At 37.9% G+C, this 20,185-nt stretch overlaps 1 protein-coding gene across 1 annotated transcript in view; it reads left to right on the top strand.

Annotated features, from left to right (window-relative positions):
* Positions 1-2,894: 2,894 nt before the first annotated feature.
* Positions 2,895-20,185, top strand: part of itprid2 (ITPR interacting domain containing 2) — a 33,383-nt gene continuing 16,092 nt past the window's right edge. The window contains exons 1-7 of the mRNA XM_061088701.1: positions 2,895-2,981; positions 8,349-8,476; positions 12,014-12,056; positions 13,944-13,993; positions 14,213-14,266; positions 17,312-17,354; positions 18,015-18,110. Of these exons, the coding sequence (XP_060944684.1) occupies positions 8,434-8,476; positions 12,014-12,056; positions 13,944-13,993; positions 14,213-14,266; positions 17,312-17,354; positions 18,015-18,110 (329 nt within the window). The 5' untranslated portion in view covers positions 2,895-2,981; positions 8,349-8,433. The remainder of the gene's footprint in view (positions 2,982-8,348; positions 8,477-12,013; positions 12,057-13,943; positions 13,994-14,212; positions 14,267-17,311; positions 17,355-18,014; positions 18,111-20,185) is intronic.

Raw genomic sequence — 20,185 nt, 5'->3', positions numbered from 1 at the left:
AGGTAACATTGGAGGACCTGTGTGTCTGTCCATCAATGTGGATCCTGTGACAGCTAATGGTTAACGCAAAATCAATCTCTCTGGTGTTCAAGTCAGGACCGATGAATATAAAACTGAAGTGTGTAAAGGAAATTAACTTTTTCTATTTAAATACATGCTTCTGTGTGAGGTTCTTTGCAGTTGTTAAAATAAAAGTACAGATAACAGATCACATATTTGTTAGTTTACTCATCTCTAACTGACTTTTTTTCTTTTTTTTTTGCTGAGCAGGTGATGTTCCCTGGCTTTTTTTAGCTGTTTCATATTAAACAGATACATGAGAGACTGAACCAGACAGGATATGTGCTTTAAAGAAAATACTAAAATTCTGTACTGACGCAATAATACAGTCAGAGTGTTCTTTTTTGATAGATTGTTAACATACCACTGTTTTCAAACACAGCTTTGATGTCGGATGGAACTTATTAATACTAAAATCAGTTTTTAAATTAACATTTTCATATGGGTAAGATTTACAGAAACAATTTCAGTATTGCATGCTTGGTACTTCCATGTACCATGTTACGAGTTTTAGTGTATATCGAGTAGGGTTATTCATCCGTTTCTCAGTTTCTGTAGCAGGACTGTTATTGAACATTTGCCATGTAAAAATCTCAGTCACTCATGTTAAGAGCTAATTGTCACTAGACAGCTGGGTTCGAACTCCAGTAAAGTAAATATTAATATCTTTGTTTTCCAATCAGAGCTGTAAGTTGATTAGAAAGAGTAAGACATTTACAATTACAAATTTCACTTCAACTACACATCAACACATCCCAAAAATATATATTTCTACCAAAGAGCAGACAGACACAAGTATGAGGAGGCAGAAAAGCAACTCGCTGATGAATAGGAATTATTATTCTATACTGAAGCCAGAGTGTGTGTGTGTGTGTGTGTGTGTGTGTGTGTGTGTGTGTGTGTGTGTGTGTGTGTGTGTGGGGAGAGAAGGTCAGATTACCCTATTCATACAAAGAACTGTGTGCCCACTGAAAACTCGCACTGATTTCCATAGAGACAAACAGGACCAAAAAAGCTGAGTTTGTCTCATTGAAATAATAAAAAAAAGGTTTTAAGCAAATGGATGATCGAAAGGCATTTAAAAAAAAAATCATTAGAGGCATTTTAATTAACAAGGTTTAGCAGGGGTTGAAAATAAGTCTCTGTCTGATATGTAAAGATGTTGTGGAATACCAATGCCAAAATGTATTTCCCTTATGATACAATGTACTTTAACAGAAAGTAAATCCCTAATCTTTAATTTGATAAACTTTCTGGAATGATCTCAATCAGAGATGTATGTTTCCAAACTTTTACTAATTTGATCAAACCTTTAAAGGTCCCCAAACCTCTGCTTGAGTTCAATGGTTTCCCAGTATTTGATTTATGTACAGCTTTTTATATGCAGTCTATAATAAACAGTCCTTTGGTTTTAATGTCTGTGGAGGTTGATCAGTGTCTGCTGTTGTATAATCCGCATTTTGGACCAACAGGAAAACCGTGATAAGCAGTTTATTGGTGTTAGGTTTCCATCTAAAGGTTAATGTAAGTACTGCAGGTATATTCAAGGTCTTCCTAAATCGGGGAGCCACAATTTACACAGAGGGGCCAATTCCTGAATGAGTAAAATGCACATTTAACTCATCCCACGTTTACTGTTGGCTCCATAACCTGGACTGGAATCAGCTTATCGCAGGGCTAGTGAGTGTTAGTGAGTGACTATTCTTATGTATTTGAGGACCAAAGGTGACCGGGCAACTCCTCTTCCTTTTTCAAATCTCTTTTATTTTAATAGGTGTCCTTTCTCCTAGTTCTGATCTAAACGTCTATTATAATCATTTTGAAATGCTTTATATCATCTTGTTTTTATTATTTTCTAATCTGTAACATGTTTTAATGTTATGTATCTGTGCTTTGTTGATGTGTGATCTTCAAATGGATTTTGTATGGTTATTTCTTTGGGCCTACATTGTGCCTAAATTGGTGTGTTGTTGGTAGTATTACTGGCTGTGATAGATAGATAGATAGAGTACTTTATTCATCCCCGAAGGGAAATTAAGTTGTCATAGCAGCTGGTATATTTGAATACAATAAAATACAATACAATACAATACAATAAAATTAAAAATATTGAGGTAGAAAGAATAAAAAAACAGAAGCACAAGATAAAATACAATAAAATAGGTAGATAAGGTGCAGTGACAAGATGATGGTAATAGTACTGATGATATGATGGTAATGGTATTGTTAGAATACAATAAAATAGGTAGATAAGGTGCATTGGCAAGATGATGGTAAAAGTACTGATGATATTATGGTAATGGTATTGTTAGACAGTATATAAGAATAGTACAGTATATATAGTATATAATATAACATGATATATATTTATATATGATAGTAATTATACCAATATAAATATGGCTGAGGGGGTAGAGCGGTCGTCCTCTAACCAGCAGGTCAGCAGTTGATCCCATCTGCATGCTGAAGTGTCCTTTGGCAAGATACTGAACCCCGAATTGCCCCCCATAGATGGACTGTATAAATGTGTTTGTGAATACCAAAACCATATTCTGAAAAGCGCTATATATATACAAACCATTTATTGTTCATGGGAGGAATAAAGAAGATGACTATGTCAAAAAAAAACATTTTGACTGTGCCTCTTGGCCCCACCCCTGGACTCGCTCCTGAATCGGGTCTGGAATGCTGTTGAGTAATAACCGAATGACTCTGGTGTAATTACACAATCCGTCCGAGAGATGTCGCCGTTTCTCCGCTGCGGGCCGCTCAGGACACGCCTCCTCCGCCTCCACGCTGCTTCTGCTGCTGGTTTCAGGAAGCGGAAGCAGGAATGTTGGAGTGTTTTTAGAAAAGTTTGGAGACTCACCCGCACTTTTTTTGTTGGGATCCAGGACTCAAACAGCGGAGAAAACATGACGGTGAGTGTCTCAGAGCTCTGACTCTTCTCACACCAACGATCGTCATGGCGTGTAGTTCACTGCTGCAGGTGAAAGAGCTGCTGCTGTTTGGAGCTGTTGACTTTTACCACCTCTGCTGTCAGTGGTGTCCTGCGTGTCCAACTAAACTGGATCAACAAGACACGCTGAGCCCAAACTGCTCTTGTGACACATGATTGTTTGAACAGCAGTTTTTATTACAATAACACAAATTCAAGGTTGTATCAGTGATGTTCTCAACGCAGAAGTTGAAGTCACATTTGACTTGAATGCTGTCAGTGGGTCAGTGGTGGATGATGTAGTTACCGAATGTAGCTGTATCACCGTGTGGACACGACAGGTACAAATATTAGCCTCCATATATACTTTCATAGTGTTTCTAGCGGTAAAGATTTCTCAATTTACAATACTATGTTATATTGCTGGGTATTTTTGTCTATGTAGTGCACCATTATTGATGTATCTGGTTGTAATTGTGATTATCTTGTATTGATAGTCTGCATCCACTAAGTAGTTTGTCATTTTAGTGTAAAAATAAATATACAAAAAAGTTAAAAGTACTCTTTGTATAGTTCTCTTCATTTTTGTGGAATTAAAATTTGAAGTTTAATTAAATATTCAAGCACCTCAGAGTTTTACTTAAGTGTAGTATTTTTACCTAACAGTGAATGATCTCTAATATTATTAATCCATCCTAAGTTTCTTGCTTGTCGAGGTACAAAGGGAAAGCACATAGTCCAATTTACTTTAATATATAGAATTAGTTGTAAATGACTAAATTAACGCAAATATACTCAATGTACCAATATGAACAGGGGCTGCAGTTTATGACGAGTTTGTGTTGTTAAAAGAGAGAGTTTGATGTTTACCAAAAATAATCTCACTAAGTTTTTTTCTGAAATTATGTAGCTGTATGTAGGACAAGCTTCTTAAGTTAATAATGATTTTGTGTTTTTGCCTTTAGGAGAAGACAAAATGTTCTCACTTAATTTTCTCACAAATGTTGTAGAGCAAAAATATGTGAGTATATATGGACCTCACATTTGATTTAAGTACAGTCAGTTGTGCAGGATGATTCAGACCATTTGTTTAAGTATATGCACTTATACCATGTAAATATATTTCCTTATAAGTAAAAGTACTGCATTGAAAATGTTACATAATATTACGTAAACATTATGCTGAAAATGTAATTGAATATCAAAATGACTTACTGAATTCAAAGACCCCTGTGAGTTTATAATAATAATAATAATAATAATAATAATTATAATTATAATAATAATAGTTTGAATTTATATAAAATGAAGATTAAATTATAATAAGAAAAATCATAAATAGTAGAACTGCTAGATGGGTGCTAGAGAAGCTACTGTTCAAACACCATTGTGAACTGTTGGGCTTTCAGGAATGCTACTGTATTAACTATATTGATCGGTATCCTTTTATAATCTTTGTTTTTTTTTTATTATTTATGATTATTTTAGCAACAACTAATTTAGTATTGATTAAGCTTGAACTTTGTAAAGCAATATAATAGAAATGAAAATATTCAAGTAAAATAGAGGTACCATAATTTTATAGTGAAGTAAGTTTAGTACTAAGCTACTTTCCACCCCTGCTTTTCACACGTTTCCCAAAAGCTAAACGTCATTGCTTCCATTCTGTCTTCACTAAAAAGTTTGAAGGGAACATTCATCACTGCTGCTCATGAATCAAGAAAAGATAAAATAATAAGTGGAGCCTTTGTTTAGTTTGACTCTTTTCTTCCAGCTTAGTCCGGCAGTTTTCAGTAACAATGATGTAACTAGTGGGTGCGTGTGTGTGTATGTGTATGTGTGTGTATGTGTGTGTATGTCCTACTTTCACACTGTTGTTCAACTGTGTTTGCTGTGATCTTTGTCGATGACGTGAAGGGTTCAAATGTGAGCGGATGGAGTGTTTGACCTCTGAGTCTGGTTTGTTTTAGAACCGACAGGTTAACATACAGTCAGTAGGTCAGTGTCTCTCGGAGACAGTCCGTTTACAACGACACTGAACAGAAAAGAAAGAAAAGTCTCACGTTATTTTTTGCTTTATTGCAAGACTGCATTTACACTTGCTGAAATAGTGTAGCTGCAAAATTAAGTTCATGTATTTACTTTGACAGAAAATGTATTGGCAACTATTTTGATGATGAAATAATTGTTTTATTAATTTCTAAGCATAAATGATAAAGTTGGACAAAACATCTGAAAATGTAACCTCAGTCTCTGGGGAATTGAAGTTACTATTTTTGACAATAGACGTAATAAGTAAATAATATCATAATATATTATAAAAAAATGTATATAGCATGTTACTTCAGTTACAAAATATATGTTGTATAATACATAAAATATAAGATTTCAAATGTTTTTAGTTTCATGTTCCCCTCAGGATCCACAAGCTTTTCATCATCAAAGGCTCAAAATTTTAATTTATGACGAAATACCTGCAAGAGTGAAGAAATTAATCCAATCATCCTATTCTGTGCTTTATGTTTAGTGCTAAATAGCATCTGTTAATGCGCCAACACCTTAAACACTAAGATGGTGAACATTGTAAACATTATACCAGTTTAACATTAGCATGTCAGCATTTTGCTCAAATTACTTCTGCACAGTCAATTTCTGTTTTACAAAACAAGTTTATTCATCACTTTTTACGAGACTGAATAAAACCTAGTGTAAGATTAGATAAAGCAATATTTTAAAATTGCAAATTTCTGAGTAGTTGATATTCAAAGGCAGATTTGGGATGAAGGATAACGTTAGAGGTCCATGATCTTGACTACCTGATGTGTTATCAGGTGTGTGTTGCTAACAGCTGCAGAGGACTCACTTCCTGCACACTGCTTTTTTAAGTGTGTGTCTGCGTTTTGTTGTTGTTTTCTGACATTCCAATTTGTTTTGCATTTTTCAGTTGTAATCTAAAAATAGTCCGACCCCTCCTTCACTCCCCCGGCTCTCGCAGACAGGAAGTTGTTGTGTTCTTTATTCTAAACACTTGTTTCCTGTTTCACACGTTCTCATTTACATTTGGCTGCACTCTCCTCTTTTTTTGTCCCTCTTCCATCGGGTTCCACCATTTTCTCCATCTTTCACTGACTCCACACAGTACATATTATTCTACATACATCTGCGCTTTAGTTTAACTGTTGAGGTTTTTTTTCAGTTAGTGTCAATCAACAGTAAATCTATCTCAGTGCCATGTTATCAGTCAACAACACATGTGAGTCTACACTCATGCTAGCAGCTCCGTGAACTGGGTGAAAAGAACTAGTGCTAACATGCTCATGCTGAACACTAAGTTCTTAGCATGAGCATGCTATCACACCTACGGGGAAAGTGCTAACATACTGATGCTAAACCATCCATGTTTAAAATCAGCAGGCTAACACAACTGCAGTGAACGTGCTTAGCTGACGATGCTAAATAGCAATGTTTACATTTCTATCTAAGTTTTATCCAGTTTAGCACGTTAGCTGGTCGCTAATTAGCATCCTGCTCACATTGTTTCAGTCATCAATCAGTCAATCAAATTGTATTTGTATAGCCCATATTCACAAATCACAATTTGTCTCATAGGGCTTTAACAAGGTATGACATCCTCTGTCCTTAACCCTTAACAAGAGTAAGGAAAAACTACTAAAAAACCCTTTTAACAGGGTCAAAAGAACGTAGAAACTCAGAGAGAGACACATGTGAGAGATGCCTCTCCCAGGACGGACAGAAGTGCAATAGATGTCAAGTGTAAAGGAAAACATCAGCAAGATAAGGGTTATTGCAGCATTGATTAGAATAAACATTTTGTAGCACAACTGAAGGTCAATGAATTGATGGATTATTGTCAGTAAGGGTCGAGTATCTGAGGGAAATATTATATATCAAGCAGTCCTGCTGCAATCATAGTCCATGGTCAGCAGCCACCACGATCATGATCCACCATCAAGATCGGATGCCATTATAGTCCACAGTCATTGTCCACTGCCGCAATCAGGATCCACCATCAGCTGCCACCTCGATCGTGGTGCACCACCACTATCAATGCCATAACGATACAGCATCCGCCATTAATACGGGATCCGCCAGTAACAAACTAGTATTGTAAACATTTAACTTGATTATTAGATTATTGTAATTCATTTTGAGAAAATGATTGTTTGAACCAAATTAAATAGTGTCAGTTTGTTGAAACAAACCAAAACAAATTGAACTTCCTTGTGGAGGCCTGTAGGATTAATCATGTAAGGACTGCAAGTGTAAAAAAAACAAAACCATTTCAATAATTGTACACAAATAATTTCATACCAGACTAAGGTGTTGGACCGACCGACTAACCCTAATCCAATTTGTTACTGGACACAACAAAGCTTGCACTAAGGATTTGGGGATTATCTCTGTTTATTTTTGGGGAAAAGTAAGATGTTGGATATGGGTGGATAGTCCTATAGTCACGTCGATACATGTTCTGTCATGAACTGCACATTACTTCTGCTAATTCTCCAAATCACCAATTTATTTTTAGATTGACTTCCTTCCAGACAGCCATTGCTTTCTGTTCATTTCTGTGAAAGCAACCTGCATAGGCCTGAAACAGTAATCTATTAAAGTCAACATTAAGTCACCACTATTCTTTTTTGTCAAGTCACGTTTTCATTGTGTTAAACGGAGTTGAAGGATGGGACTGTTTTGGAAACTCCCTTTTGGTGAATTGAAGGACATTAATGCAAGAAACTAAAATATTCAAGTTAACATTTTTCATCAATTTATGAACAATTGTTCTCATATATATATATTCATTTTACTGTTAAATGTTAACATTCCTACGTTACACATATAAGTTCTACAACATCCATGTTTCTAGTCATGTGTGTTTGATTGTAACCACAGTTTCTGTTTGGGTAAATTCTTCAGAATAGAACAATGGTTTATGTCTAAATAAATCTTACTTTGTATAAATATTAGAAAAAGTGAGTAAATAAGAAGTAAATAGAGAGTAAATATATATTCTTTTTTATTGTTTTTCTTATGTGTGTTGTATTTATTGTGTTTTTATTATTCTATGTTCATTGTATGCACCAATAACCAGAGCAAATTCCAGGTAGGTGTAAACCTACTTGGCAATAAATACCTTCTGATTCTGATAATGTCTCGGCTGTTCTAGAGGAGGGAATTTCCAGTCAAAACTGTCTGAAGTAAAAGTTAGTTTTGACTAACTCTGCCACATTTACTTGAATGTTTATTACATTTATTCACGTGCACTTCCCTGTTAAATATAGCAATGTGAAAATGACTTAGGATTTTCTGTCTCTTCCTTTCTTTCCAGGTGTGTTACCTGTTGCTGATGTAACTGGAGAGTTGTCAGTCTTCTCTGACTGACTGAACCTGACCAGACACACAGGCTGGCAGATATGGAGAGTGTTGCTCTGGAAATGGACACAAGTACTGCTGCAGGTGGGTTGTCTTACTGTAATGGTTGAAGTACTTGGCCAAAAGTAACACAGTTGAAACAGTTGGCTTAATCTAATGGATTAATACTTTAAATAGCTAAATGTTGCATTGAAGTAGTTGAAAGATCCAGCTCCTGTCATTACAAGCAGTAAAACATGAATGCAAACTTGACCAAATCAACCAAAAACATTGACAGTTCACTAGTTTGAGCTGATTGAGATGTGGCGCTGTCAGTCACTGCGTTTGATGTTGATGATGTATTGTTGTTTGAAAATGCTAATTCTCGGGTCAGATTTCAAAGTTGAGCTTCAGGTGACTCTTCCAAATGGATGGAGTTTCCCACCTGCTCAGTCCTGTTCATGTAGTCCCTTCTCAAACTGGTAGTTTAAAAAACAGTTAGTTGACCTATTTGCAGGCTGAGGACTGTCACATCTGATCACTCAGCTCCAGTCACCTGCTGTGTGTGTTCCTGTACTTATATCTTTGTGAGGACCATTTAAAGGAAAGACCCTACAGAGAGAGGACATTTTTACAGCTCTCTGCTCCCTTCACTGGTGACCAGGGGCGGCCCGTATCCGCTTCAAGTACCATGCTGCGAATGAATCAGGCCCATTCTACATCCAGGACATTAGCTTAACCTTACACCTCTGCTCGTCCACTCCGCTCTGCATCGGCCAATTGACTGGCTGCTCCCTCACTGCGAGGGACACCCAGCCACTCAACCAAATAACCACTGTTTGCTTTCCTGGCTCCCAAATGGTGGAACAAGCTCCCCATTGCCGCAGACTAAAACCACATCTCTTCTGACTACACCTTGGTCAAGAAGATGATGTCTAATAAGCATCAGCAAAAAATAAATAAATAATAATATTAAGTTTAGTTGCACTTACATGTAGCACTTTGTAGTTTAGGCTTTTTTGAAGCTAATGTACTTGGTACATGGTTCTTGCTGCTCTAGGTTTTTACCCTCATGGTTGAATGCACTCATAGTAAGTTGCTTTGGATAAAAGTGTCAGCTAAATGACGTAAATAATGTAATGATTTTGGGAAAGTGAAGACATTTTTATCGGTCCTCACTTTTTTGATTGGCTGTTTGAGGGTTAGGACTTGGTTTTAGGTTTAGGCATTTAGTTTGGATGGTTGGGGTTAGGGTTTAGGGAATGTATTAAGTCAATGAGTGTCCTCACCAAGATAGAAGTACAAACTTGTGAGTGTGTTTTGTTACTGAATCAGTCGTAGTTTCTGTTTGTCAGGTTGAATACCTGCCAAACCTGATTGAGGACTTCACTCAAGGCAGGCTGAAAGAAAAATCATTTGCTTAATTGATCATTAGATCCCAGAGTGCCGTCAGACTGCAGTTTAGCCTGTCTGAGGCGTCGGGCCTGGGCCCAGACCAGAGACTCCATCTGGCCCGATTCACAACAAGAGCACTGTGGCCCCCAGGGCCCCCAGGGCCCCCAAGGCCCCCAAGAGAGCCAGAGAGACAGGGATGAACAGAGACCCTCAGAAGAACCAGGTTAGACTGAGCTCAACTGTCAACAGTGTTGTAACTGTGGATATTTTTAATGTGAACCGTGTTTAAAAAGCAAAATATTTCTCATTAACTCAAATTTTTAAGGTTGTCAAACTGTTTTATCTCCTCCCAGTTATATCGGTATCACAATATATGCTGGCTGAGAAGTAACATGAAATTGCCGGTGGTATAGTGCATTTACGATATCTTAGAAACAGGGTGGGAAATGACAATACTGCAACCAGTAGAGAAATCTATAGGTTTTTCAACATCTGCTTTGATGAACTGGTCAAAAATAAATAGATGTATACATGAAATTTATAATTTACTCTTTACTTCTCAAATAAAGCTTCTTGTAACTGCCAAATATGCTCCAGTATGTCATAGTCCGGACACGTTCAGATCTACCTGTGCTAGATGAACACTATCAACAACCTGTTCTGGGCACCAACATGTATAATAGACCCAAACTTTTCTTAAGCAACTATTTTGCTTATAGATTCATACTCACATATCTTGAGCTGTTTTCAGACATGTACTCCAGGAAATGTTCCAAAAATGTTCCGAGTTTGCCTTTCACATATGAAGGACGCAGCAGGAGATTGTCCCAGTCAGACGGAGGGCATGTCTTATAAATTCCATTTTGTTTTTGTTAACAGCACATCAACACCAGCTCTGGAATCTTGCTGTTTTCTAAGTTGACATTCTTCTAAGAATCTATATGGCGCTGTATGGCGCCTCATTTTCCTGCTGTGTTCTCACATGGGCTCATTCTGACATTTTGCTGACCATATACTGGGGTGCTGGAAGGAAAATTTCTCGCTGCTGCAACTGTCTCAACAAAATTTGCACTCTCACATAGAGAATTTCAGGCAAATCTCTTGAGTTCAGTGCATCTCCAAATGCAGCTTTATGTTTATATTCATATTTTGGGTCTGTTGGTTGAAGAAACAAAGACAGTTGAAGCTGTCACCTTGCATTCATTTTGGAAAGATCTAAGTGGAAAATAAAATTCAAATTCGAATGCACAATGAATGAATGATTAGTTGCAGACACAGGAGTGAACAGGAATTAAATGTGGGTCACTGTGTTAGAATTGCAGCCTGCTGGCACCATACGTTTTAATTAGGGTTGCAAAATTCCGGGAATATTCAAAGTTGGAAACTTTCCATGGGAATTAACGGGAATTAATGGGAATAAACTGGAAATTTTGTGGATAATTTATACTAACTGTATTTACCTTGTCATATACAGACATAAATATAAACATTTTGTTTTGTTAAAGGCTGATTTTAGCCCTGATGAAATGTGGGCACTTGACTACTGTATATGCTTCTGCATCTTTGTGTCATTATTAACATAGGCCTTTGCACAGTATTTGCAAATGTACACAGCCTTTCCTTCTACATTGGACGGGGTGAAATTTCTCCACACATGAGATAGTGCACGTGGCATTGTTCTGTAGAATAAAATGAGAAAAAAGTTTGTAAAAAAACACTAATGCAATGCCAGAGATAAAAATAGTTAGCCAAACAATTGGAATCGTCTGTGAAAATATTTTACAACTGATGGCTAAATTAATGGAAGCATTCTAATATGTTTTCCCCAGTAATATCCTTGGAACTTACCTCAATAGCCCTGCTGTAGAGTGAAGGATGCTGGGAGTTATCTGTGCATGTGATGGAAGAATGCACAGTGGAGGGTTGAAATTCAACGTGCAGTGTGTGCTGCATTCCATACATCTTTAAAATAGAGTTTTAAATTATGTTTTTATTGCTCAGCGTTTAATTTGCGTAGTTTTTTTTTTTTTTTCAAAATTCCCGAGCTTAACTTCCCATGGAAAGTTTCCGGAAATTTAACGGAAACTTTCCACCCCTTTGCAACCCTAGTTTTAATCATCTGAGAAGTTGAGTTATATGTTTGAGTCTGTCAGCAGTGTAATGGTTTTATAGTATGTTGTAATCACTTGTGCATTGAGCTTATTGCTGCCAACTTATTGCTTTAACATGCTCTTCTGTCCCTGTCAGGGCGAGTTCCTAACAATATCACCAGCTGGCTGAGTGAATGCAGGTACAGTCACCACCTACTTAAAGGACCATACCAATGTATTTATAATGTCCTGTTGTAGCCTGTTCACCACATATTATATACGGTAAAGGCATTACAGAGCTTTCATCAATCTGTGCTTGATGATACATCTAAGTAAAGATGACTTAATGTTGACATTGATGGATTGTCTCTAGCAGACACTTTCAAGTCGCTGCAGGTAGATGTTCTTGGTAATAGGCTGAAACAACTCATGCTATGCAAAAATGATAAGCAAGAAAGTATATTATTTAGGCTAAGTAAAGCATGAAAAACAGGTAGCATGACCTTTTGTGTCCTGGCTGACTGGTTGAACGACAGACTTTTTAACAGGTTTTTTTAGCTGACTGGCTCATTGACATGTTTTCCTGTTGTCTACAGGTGTGTGTGTGTGTGTGTGTGTGTGTGTGTGTGTGTGTGTGTGTGTGTGTGTGTGTGTGTGTCTGTGTCTGTGTCTGTGTCTGTGTGTGTGTGTGTGTGTGTGTGTGTGTGTGTGTGTGTGTGTGTGTGTCTGTCTGTGTGTGTCTGTGTGTGTGTGTGTGTGTGGGAGTTGTGTTATCAGCTACTGACGTAGAGCCAACGCCTAGACTTGCGACACACAGAACAAACACTCATGCACACACACACTCAAAGCAGACCAACGCCCAGAGATAGGGCACATAGAGCTGTGAACAAGAAGTGAGGGGGAAAGACAGAAAGAAAGAAAGGAAGGAGCTGACACGAGACGGAAAGGACAACAGAAAAAAAAACACAGGGCAAACAGAGGAGGGGTTCTTTCTGCTGAGTCAACACTGTTATCCGTCACATGCAACATGTGCAAAACCGTCACACTCTGACGTGTCTCTGGTAACATCACCGTGGTGACATGACCAGCAGAATCAGAATTGCCAGTCACTACAGCAACAGCCACTGGGCAGGGGCCAGTGGCAACATGGCTTCCAGCAGAAAGTGGGAGGACTTGTGAACATTGCAGCTGTGCACTATTATACAACCATCCATCCATCCATCCTTGTGTGTGTGTGTGTGAGAGAGAGAAAGAGAGAGAGAGTTTAAAATGAAGGCATGAAGTTTGTCCCATTGATAAGAGCTGCAGGTTGTGTAACAGCTCAGTGTTTCCAGCGTCCGGCTGCAGCTCACACCTGTTAGCTTACTGCTACTGTCAACTAGCCTGAGCTGTCAGCTAGTTATCCTGGGATACCTAGACTGGTCAGTAGAGCTCCTGGGATGGAGAACAGGATTTAGCCTGGGATTTGTCTGGGTATTTCAGCTGACACTAATGAGTAGCCTGGCCTGACCAGGAGTTAGTCTGGGATAGTCAAAATTAGTCTAAGCCTTACTTGACAGCCAGCTTATGTAACCAGGTTACATAGTCCTAACATAACTTGCTCTGTTTGAAAGTGCCACCAACATTGTAGGCTGTGATGCTAGTTTATGACTTATAAGATAGCATCAACTAGCTTATCAATATACTGACCAATCAGCATTGATTCAACCATGTGGTGCTTTGTTTATGTTTATGAATTGGATTAGGTATTAATATTTGTGACAAAACATTATGAAATATCTAAATCTATGTTAGCACTTTATAAAATATAGTCATTAAATATCGGATAATTGGACAGTTTCATCTTAAGTTTTGAAAACCGGGACATTTTATTTTTACAGGTATGTTTTGGGGACTTGGGTCACCCACCTTTAAACCAGGACTACCCTACAAATACCTTGTCCAAGTATTTATTTTACGTTGACTGTTTGCTAAAAGAAGCTGACTTGACCCAACTGATAGAGTGGTCTGTTGATCTGTACGTTTTAAAATGGTTCGTTTATGGTCTGGGTTGATGTATAACTCAGTCTCCACCGTCTCATTTCCAGGACTCCTCTCGGGGCGTCTCTAGATGATCAGACGGCTCCACCGAACAGAGGTAACCAAACTTTCCTCTGTGTGTTCTTTATTATGTTGTGAGAGCCTGTCAGGACACTTAAGTTTACGAATGCAGACTGTCATCACAATAGTTATTTATTTTAAAGCTTGGTTAGCTTCGTAGTGTAATGTACTTACTCCATACGACAGATATGGATACGTTACTGAGAGGATTACACAACCTCCCTGCTTTGTGTGTTCTGTGCATGTGTGAGAACAGGAGCGCTGAGGAACGGCTGCAGCTTTGAAGATGACCTTTCACTGGGAGCTGAAGGTCAGTGCAGAGAAAATTCACAATACAAACAAGATTAGAGATTTCTGCTCATTGTTAACAGTTTCCCCTCATGTTCTGCTAATTGTATGTTTTAACTGGCGCCGCCAGCCTAAGAGTCATTTTTACATTTTGGTAAATTCTCTGCTTCATCAAGAATGTAGATTTTGAAGATTTAAATCAATCTCACCCTCATATTGTCAGTCAACTCATTAACTACAAACCTGGCTGAAATGGAAATAGAGACATATCACTAAAACAAAGGGCAGAGCATAATAATAATACATACTTGTCAACCTTTTCCTTCTGTAGGAATTCACCATTTATAACAACATTGTATTGTGAAATATCAGCAAATCCCATAACAAAAATAAACCAATAGTAGAGCTAATATGTTGGTATCTTGTGGTTATGTTCACTGGTTGTGAAGCAATACATGCACAAATACAGAATACGTACAGAAGGCTCTGTATGTTTTTGTATATGTAGCGTTAAGCATAAATCAACCTTTAATGTGCTAGGCCTCATAACTTCAGGGCTCAGTATCAGTATCTTTTTTTTAGATATTCATATCCAACCAGCCCCAGGTCTCGTGCTCTGAGTGTGACTCAGTGTTCAAATGAAAAAGGTGTGACTGATTTGCATCGCCTCGCAATAATTCTGCATCCTGTTTGCAGGGCCAGTTTGTTGTAGCAACACATCTGTAGTTTTTTAGGTATTACACATAACTTGAACAAGGCTGGGTTCAAGTTTAGCTCGGAACAAATTGAATAGCTCATTTACACAAGATATGCTATTCTGAGACTTCCCATGTTACATGAGCCAAGTCTGAGGTGACTGCTCTTATGCTTTGTGTAACTGGCCACAATGAAAAGGTGTATTAATGAATAAGCATCAGTGAAAATGAATCATATTTAGTTTTGTTCAGAGGTTTTAGGCACGAAGAATAAAGACACTAAAAAGGACATCATATGATCTTTTGCAGGAGGTGTTGTTCTTCTTGTCTCTCAGATGCTTAATGAGTGCATTTTTGGTATCATTGTAATGCTGCAGAATGGCTTTGGGAGCGACGCCTGCCTGATGTAACAGGATCTAATCATGTAAAGTGCCCGGAACATTGTAAACATTACATGCATACTGCAAATAAGAACAAGTAGAAACCACGTGCCTAAAACACAACTTCTGCCAGCCTGCTCGCATTGTGTTGGCTCCGAGCTCATCACTCCCCACATGGAAATGCCAAACTCAGCACAGCAGAGAGCAAGGAGTGACAATAATAACCTCACCATGTAGGGGGGGGATCATGGACTTAAAGTCTTGAGGTGGGGCTTTTGAAAACAGAAGCAAGTGTCAGCAAAGAAGTGAACAGAGGGTAGAGCTGGATACATATCCCTGGATGTACAGTATGTTTGTGCATTGAAAGAACAGGCCATGAGATAGATAGATAGATGGATAGATGTGAACTGATTTAATCTTAATTCATTAAAATATGCTTTTTTAAATTATATTTTTTATGCAACTAATCTACAAAAAACATGTCAAAGTGATAAAGTCAGGACTGACTCACCCCGTGTTTCTGTGAGGGTTTCTAAACTGAGTGACTCATTGTGTGATACCTTGCTCCATCTTCATTCCTGAATGCTGTCTCTTTACTGAGGAAAAACAAACAGTTGCAGAGGTGTGGAGACAAGATGCATGCATGATTGAAAGTGATTGACAGTCCTTGGCGCATGTGTGTGTGCTGTCATCATCACTCGGATCTGCTGTGAATACTTCAGTAATGGCTCTGATAGCATGAGGGTGTATTTGTTATTGAGTGAACAATAGACTGTAATGACTTTTGTTGCTGAACACGGCCGTGGAATAAGGTTGTGTGTGTGTGGTCGGAGGGTCAGCTGATGGAATCTGGGACTGAATAGACGCTAATGAGTTGATGCTGAGAGGTTAAAGGGGGCAGAACCAAACCTACATTTTTCTCAATACAGTAGGATGACTAGATAATGGTACAGCCTGCAGATCTGAAGTATTAGTTGTTTGCCACTTTAGTTGAGTAGCTCTGTCGACATCCTGCCTAAAGCTCCCCTCATGTTGTTGTCCCTACAGTCAAAGCCTTAATCACCTTGACAGTGATATTTGTCAGAATGTCTTTTTGTCCTGTTTGAAGATGTCATGTATGGGCAGATCCTGATGGACTGTAAGGATGTCAAATGTTATCAGGACAGGATGGGAGGGGATTAAAGTGTTCATGCGGGAAAAAGGTGGAAGTGAATTACTAAATTAAAGGAGTGAATAAGTGAATTAGTGTAAGGAGGCGAGTCACCGTCATGTTTGGGTTCATTAATCCAGCTGTCCATCAGAGAAGAAAGCACTGTGGGTTCAAAGGGGGAACAAGAAATTCAGCTGACATTAAATGGAGAAGAGAGACGCTTACTCGGACAGACATTGGCAGGACGACAGGTCTTGACAGGTTCTTCTTCCATGGAAAAGACAACAACTGTCACACCTGCAGCTGCTGGTGACTTTGACTGCTCTGACTGAGTGAAGGTTAACCTGCTTCAGCTTTATCTATGAGTCAGAATGACAAAGTATTTAACATAAACAAATTACAATACAAGTACATTTTATAACGATGGTTTGGCAGCTCCTCACATTTAGCAAAAAACTGTTGATTATACTCACTGAAATGATTCGATTTTATCTGCCAAAGCAGATATGCTTCTATAGGTGACTTGTTTTAAAGTAGTAGGGGTCTTGAACGTGTTCTTTTATAGGCTACATGACACGCTAATAAAACTGTGACTAAAATAAAACATTCCAGGCAAAGTCCTTTTCGCTAGTCAATGTTATGTTAAGACCTTAATAAAAGCATAATAGCATTGTTTTTCTACTGCAGTGTAGAGCTAGTTATTAAATATGATAAGCAAAAATGTATCCATATCCCAGTTTGAATGCTGGGTTGGATAATGATAATGATAATAATTATAATAATATTTTGTCTTATCCACAGGAAGTGGTGTTAAATCTTAATTTTCTTGTTTTTCTCTGCAGCCAACCATCTTCAGTCCAGTAACAACAATAAAACTGATTCCTGGTGAGTTTACTTCTATGTTTTCTCTCTACATTCAGCCAGTCATGGCTTTAATGGTAAACCTTTAGAATTTGTTAACAAGTGCTCAGGAGCTGAGATGATAAACTGATAAACGGATCAGTTAATTGACATGAAATTGACACGCATAGTCAACGGCAGCATTTTTAATATTTTAAACTGGGGCTTTAGGAAATAATGATGTTTTTCACAGTTATTGATGAGATATGTATGGTCATACTTATTGATAATGAAATAGAACTGATGGCTGTTATTCTATTATGAAGTTTTGTGACCTTGCCTCAGGTTTTCTGTGTTAATTTCATAAAAAACAGGGAAAAAGCAGTTTGATAAAATACAATTTTAAAATAGTGAAACTCAATATTAACTGGTTCTACTCGATTTTTACACAAGGTCCTTCTAAAAGACTGGGGCAATACTATGTGAGATGGAGGGGACATCATAGTTTCGCATTTCTGACAGATTTGTGATTGAACAAATAAAAAAGACCCAAATGGTATTCATTGAACTAGGGACTAATAATTATTACATAAAGTATCAGCTGGTTGGTAACATAGATTCTCCCCTCTCTATCCTGTGTGTGTTTGTGTCTGTGTCTGTGTCTGTGTTTCTGTGGGTGTGTCTATGTTAATGTGTCGTGTGCAGTTTTGGTCTTGCGGCTGAACAGAAGAGGAGTCAGTATAAAGAGAAGGGAAGAAGTATGAACTCTACAGGATCTGGGAAGAGCAGCATCGTGTCCAGGTCAGTCCACCTCGCCGGGCTTCAGTCACACCTGGTACAGAAAGTAATGCAGTAATCTAAGGTGGAGAGGGGCGGAGACATGGGCTGTTCTTAAGCTTCAAACCAATTAAATAGTGATATGAGAGATACACAATACAAACGCAACCACATGTGTTGTGATTGATGCTCAGGGATATAGAGCAGTGGTTCTCACTTAGGAGTCCAAAGATGATTATATATGATATATTATTCAGTTTTTTATTTCAGATTTTCTTCAAATTAATATTGTCCGGTAATTTAACAGATTTACCCCTCTTCAGGTCCATCAAAATGCTTCAAATTAAATAACCTTAAAGAAAGAAACTTATTCTTTCCAAATCTGTAGAATTTACATTAAATAAGACTCAATATTTAGCCAGTCACATTCTGTTTAATTGTTATTGGTGGTGTTAGTCATTCCTGCACCAGTTTTGAATGGATTAATTTGCACAGAAGTTAAAACATGCAGCTTGTAATCCACAGGGTTTCTGCAGGTCTTAAAAAGTCTTAAAAACTACCGAATAAAAGTCCACTGATGTGAACGTGAATTGTATTTGAAAATTAAAAAAAAGTATTTGAATATAACTATTTGGTGAACACTGCAACCAACCGGAACTCAGTTATTTTTATGGTTTGTAATTAAATCAAAATCATATGAGTCTAATTGTTTACTGTTCACACTACAGCCGATCAATGTTTGGCTGTTGCTAATTCAACTGCTAATGCTAACCTTATATTTCATCCTGCTACTTTTTCCACATTAATTGGTAATGTATGTCATGGTTCTTATCGTGAAGAAGCCAAAGGAAATGCAGGTTGTAAAGAAGGGTCGTCTCTAGTGTAATCATTTGTAAAAATGGTGCAAATGGCCGTGTTGATTTTAATAACACTCTTTGTCATTGGATTAGTTTTAAACTTTCCAGAAAATACTGGACGAAGAAGCCACAGTGATATGTTAGATAAAGAGCTATTTCATTATTGGGTATTTCCTACAACAGCAGACGTTTCTCAGATCTCATTTGACTGGTTTGAAAAGTTCACATTGTCACTGCTCTTACAGAAATGTGAATCATTTTTTGCAGATATTCTCATTTGAAGCAGGTTTTGACAATAAACTAATGTCTTTAAAATTGGAGCCTCAGAAGACGTTTTGGTTTAGCTAACTGTCTGTGGCAGATAACAGTGTAATAGGAGGTTGATTATTTGTGGGCGGGGAGTGTGGGTGATGGTGCTGAAGTTTGGGCAGTGCGCTATTGTGTGTAAGGGGATGTGGATGCTGCGTCATTGGTAACAAGGTTTGAGAGACTCCTGGGCTGCATTCAGTTTGACAACATTTGCAGCAGATCAAGGGTTTAGTGTGTAAGATTTGGGTGAAATGGATCTATTGGCAGAAACAGAATATGATATAATCCTGGTGATGTTTTACTATTGTGTTTAATCTAAATCGTACAAATTGGATTTTTCTTTACCTTAGAATAAGTCCTTTTATATTAAAGGTTTGTTATTGACAGTTTTATGACAACCGAAGGCTACTCCAGGTTGTCTTTCATGTTTTGAAAGGGAGGTAGAGGGGTATTTAGCTGCTAAATGCAATTTCACCACTAGATTTCTCTAAATTCTACACACTGAACCTTTAAGGGATTTTTTAACCTTTCTGGGCGCCGCAGAGTGAAAAACCTTCAGACAACAGTGCTGACGGAGAGAAACACCACAGGTTACAAACTTAAGGGAGCCACTTCCACTGAAGGATTTGTTCACAACTTATCAAGTCTTACGAACATATATTCGGGTGCCCGTATCAACATGGAAATAGTTCTTGCTTGCTGTCGTTCCTCCTGTTCAGACTGCCCATTACAAATGCGGAGTAGCAGCTCATCATTTGTGGCATCTGTTTTTGTGGCTGTGCTGAATGCGAACCCAGGTTCACTACATCAAACAGTCTCTCCAGGAATCTATTATCCCCTAGTCACAGAAATGTATTAATCAGTCCATGTAAATTGTGCAACAAATTTCAATGTTTGTAAATCTGCAAAAATGTATGCAGAAAAGTGGCCAAA

The sequence above is a fragment of the Limanda limanda genome, chromosome 16 (genome assembly GCF_963576545.1).
Source record: "Limanda limanda chromosome 16, fLimLim1.1, whole genome shotgun sequence".
Taxonomy (NCBI): Eukaryota; Metazoa; Chordata; class Actinopteri; order Pleuronectiformes; family Pleuronectidae; genus Limanda; species Limanda limanda.
This window is presented reverse-complemented; position numbering and strand designations above follow the sequence as displayed.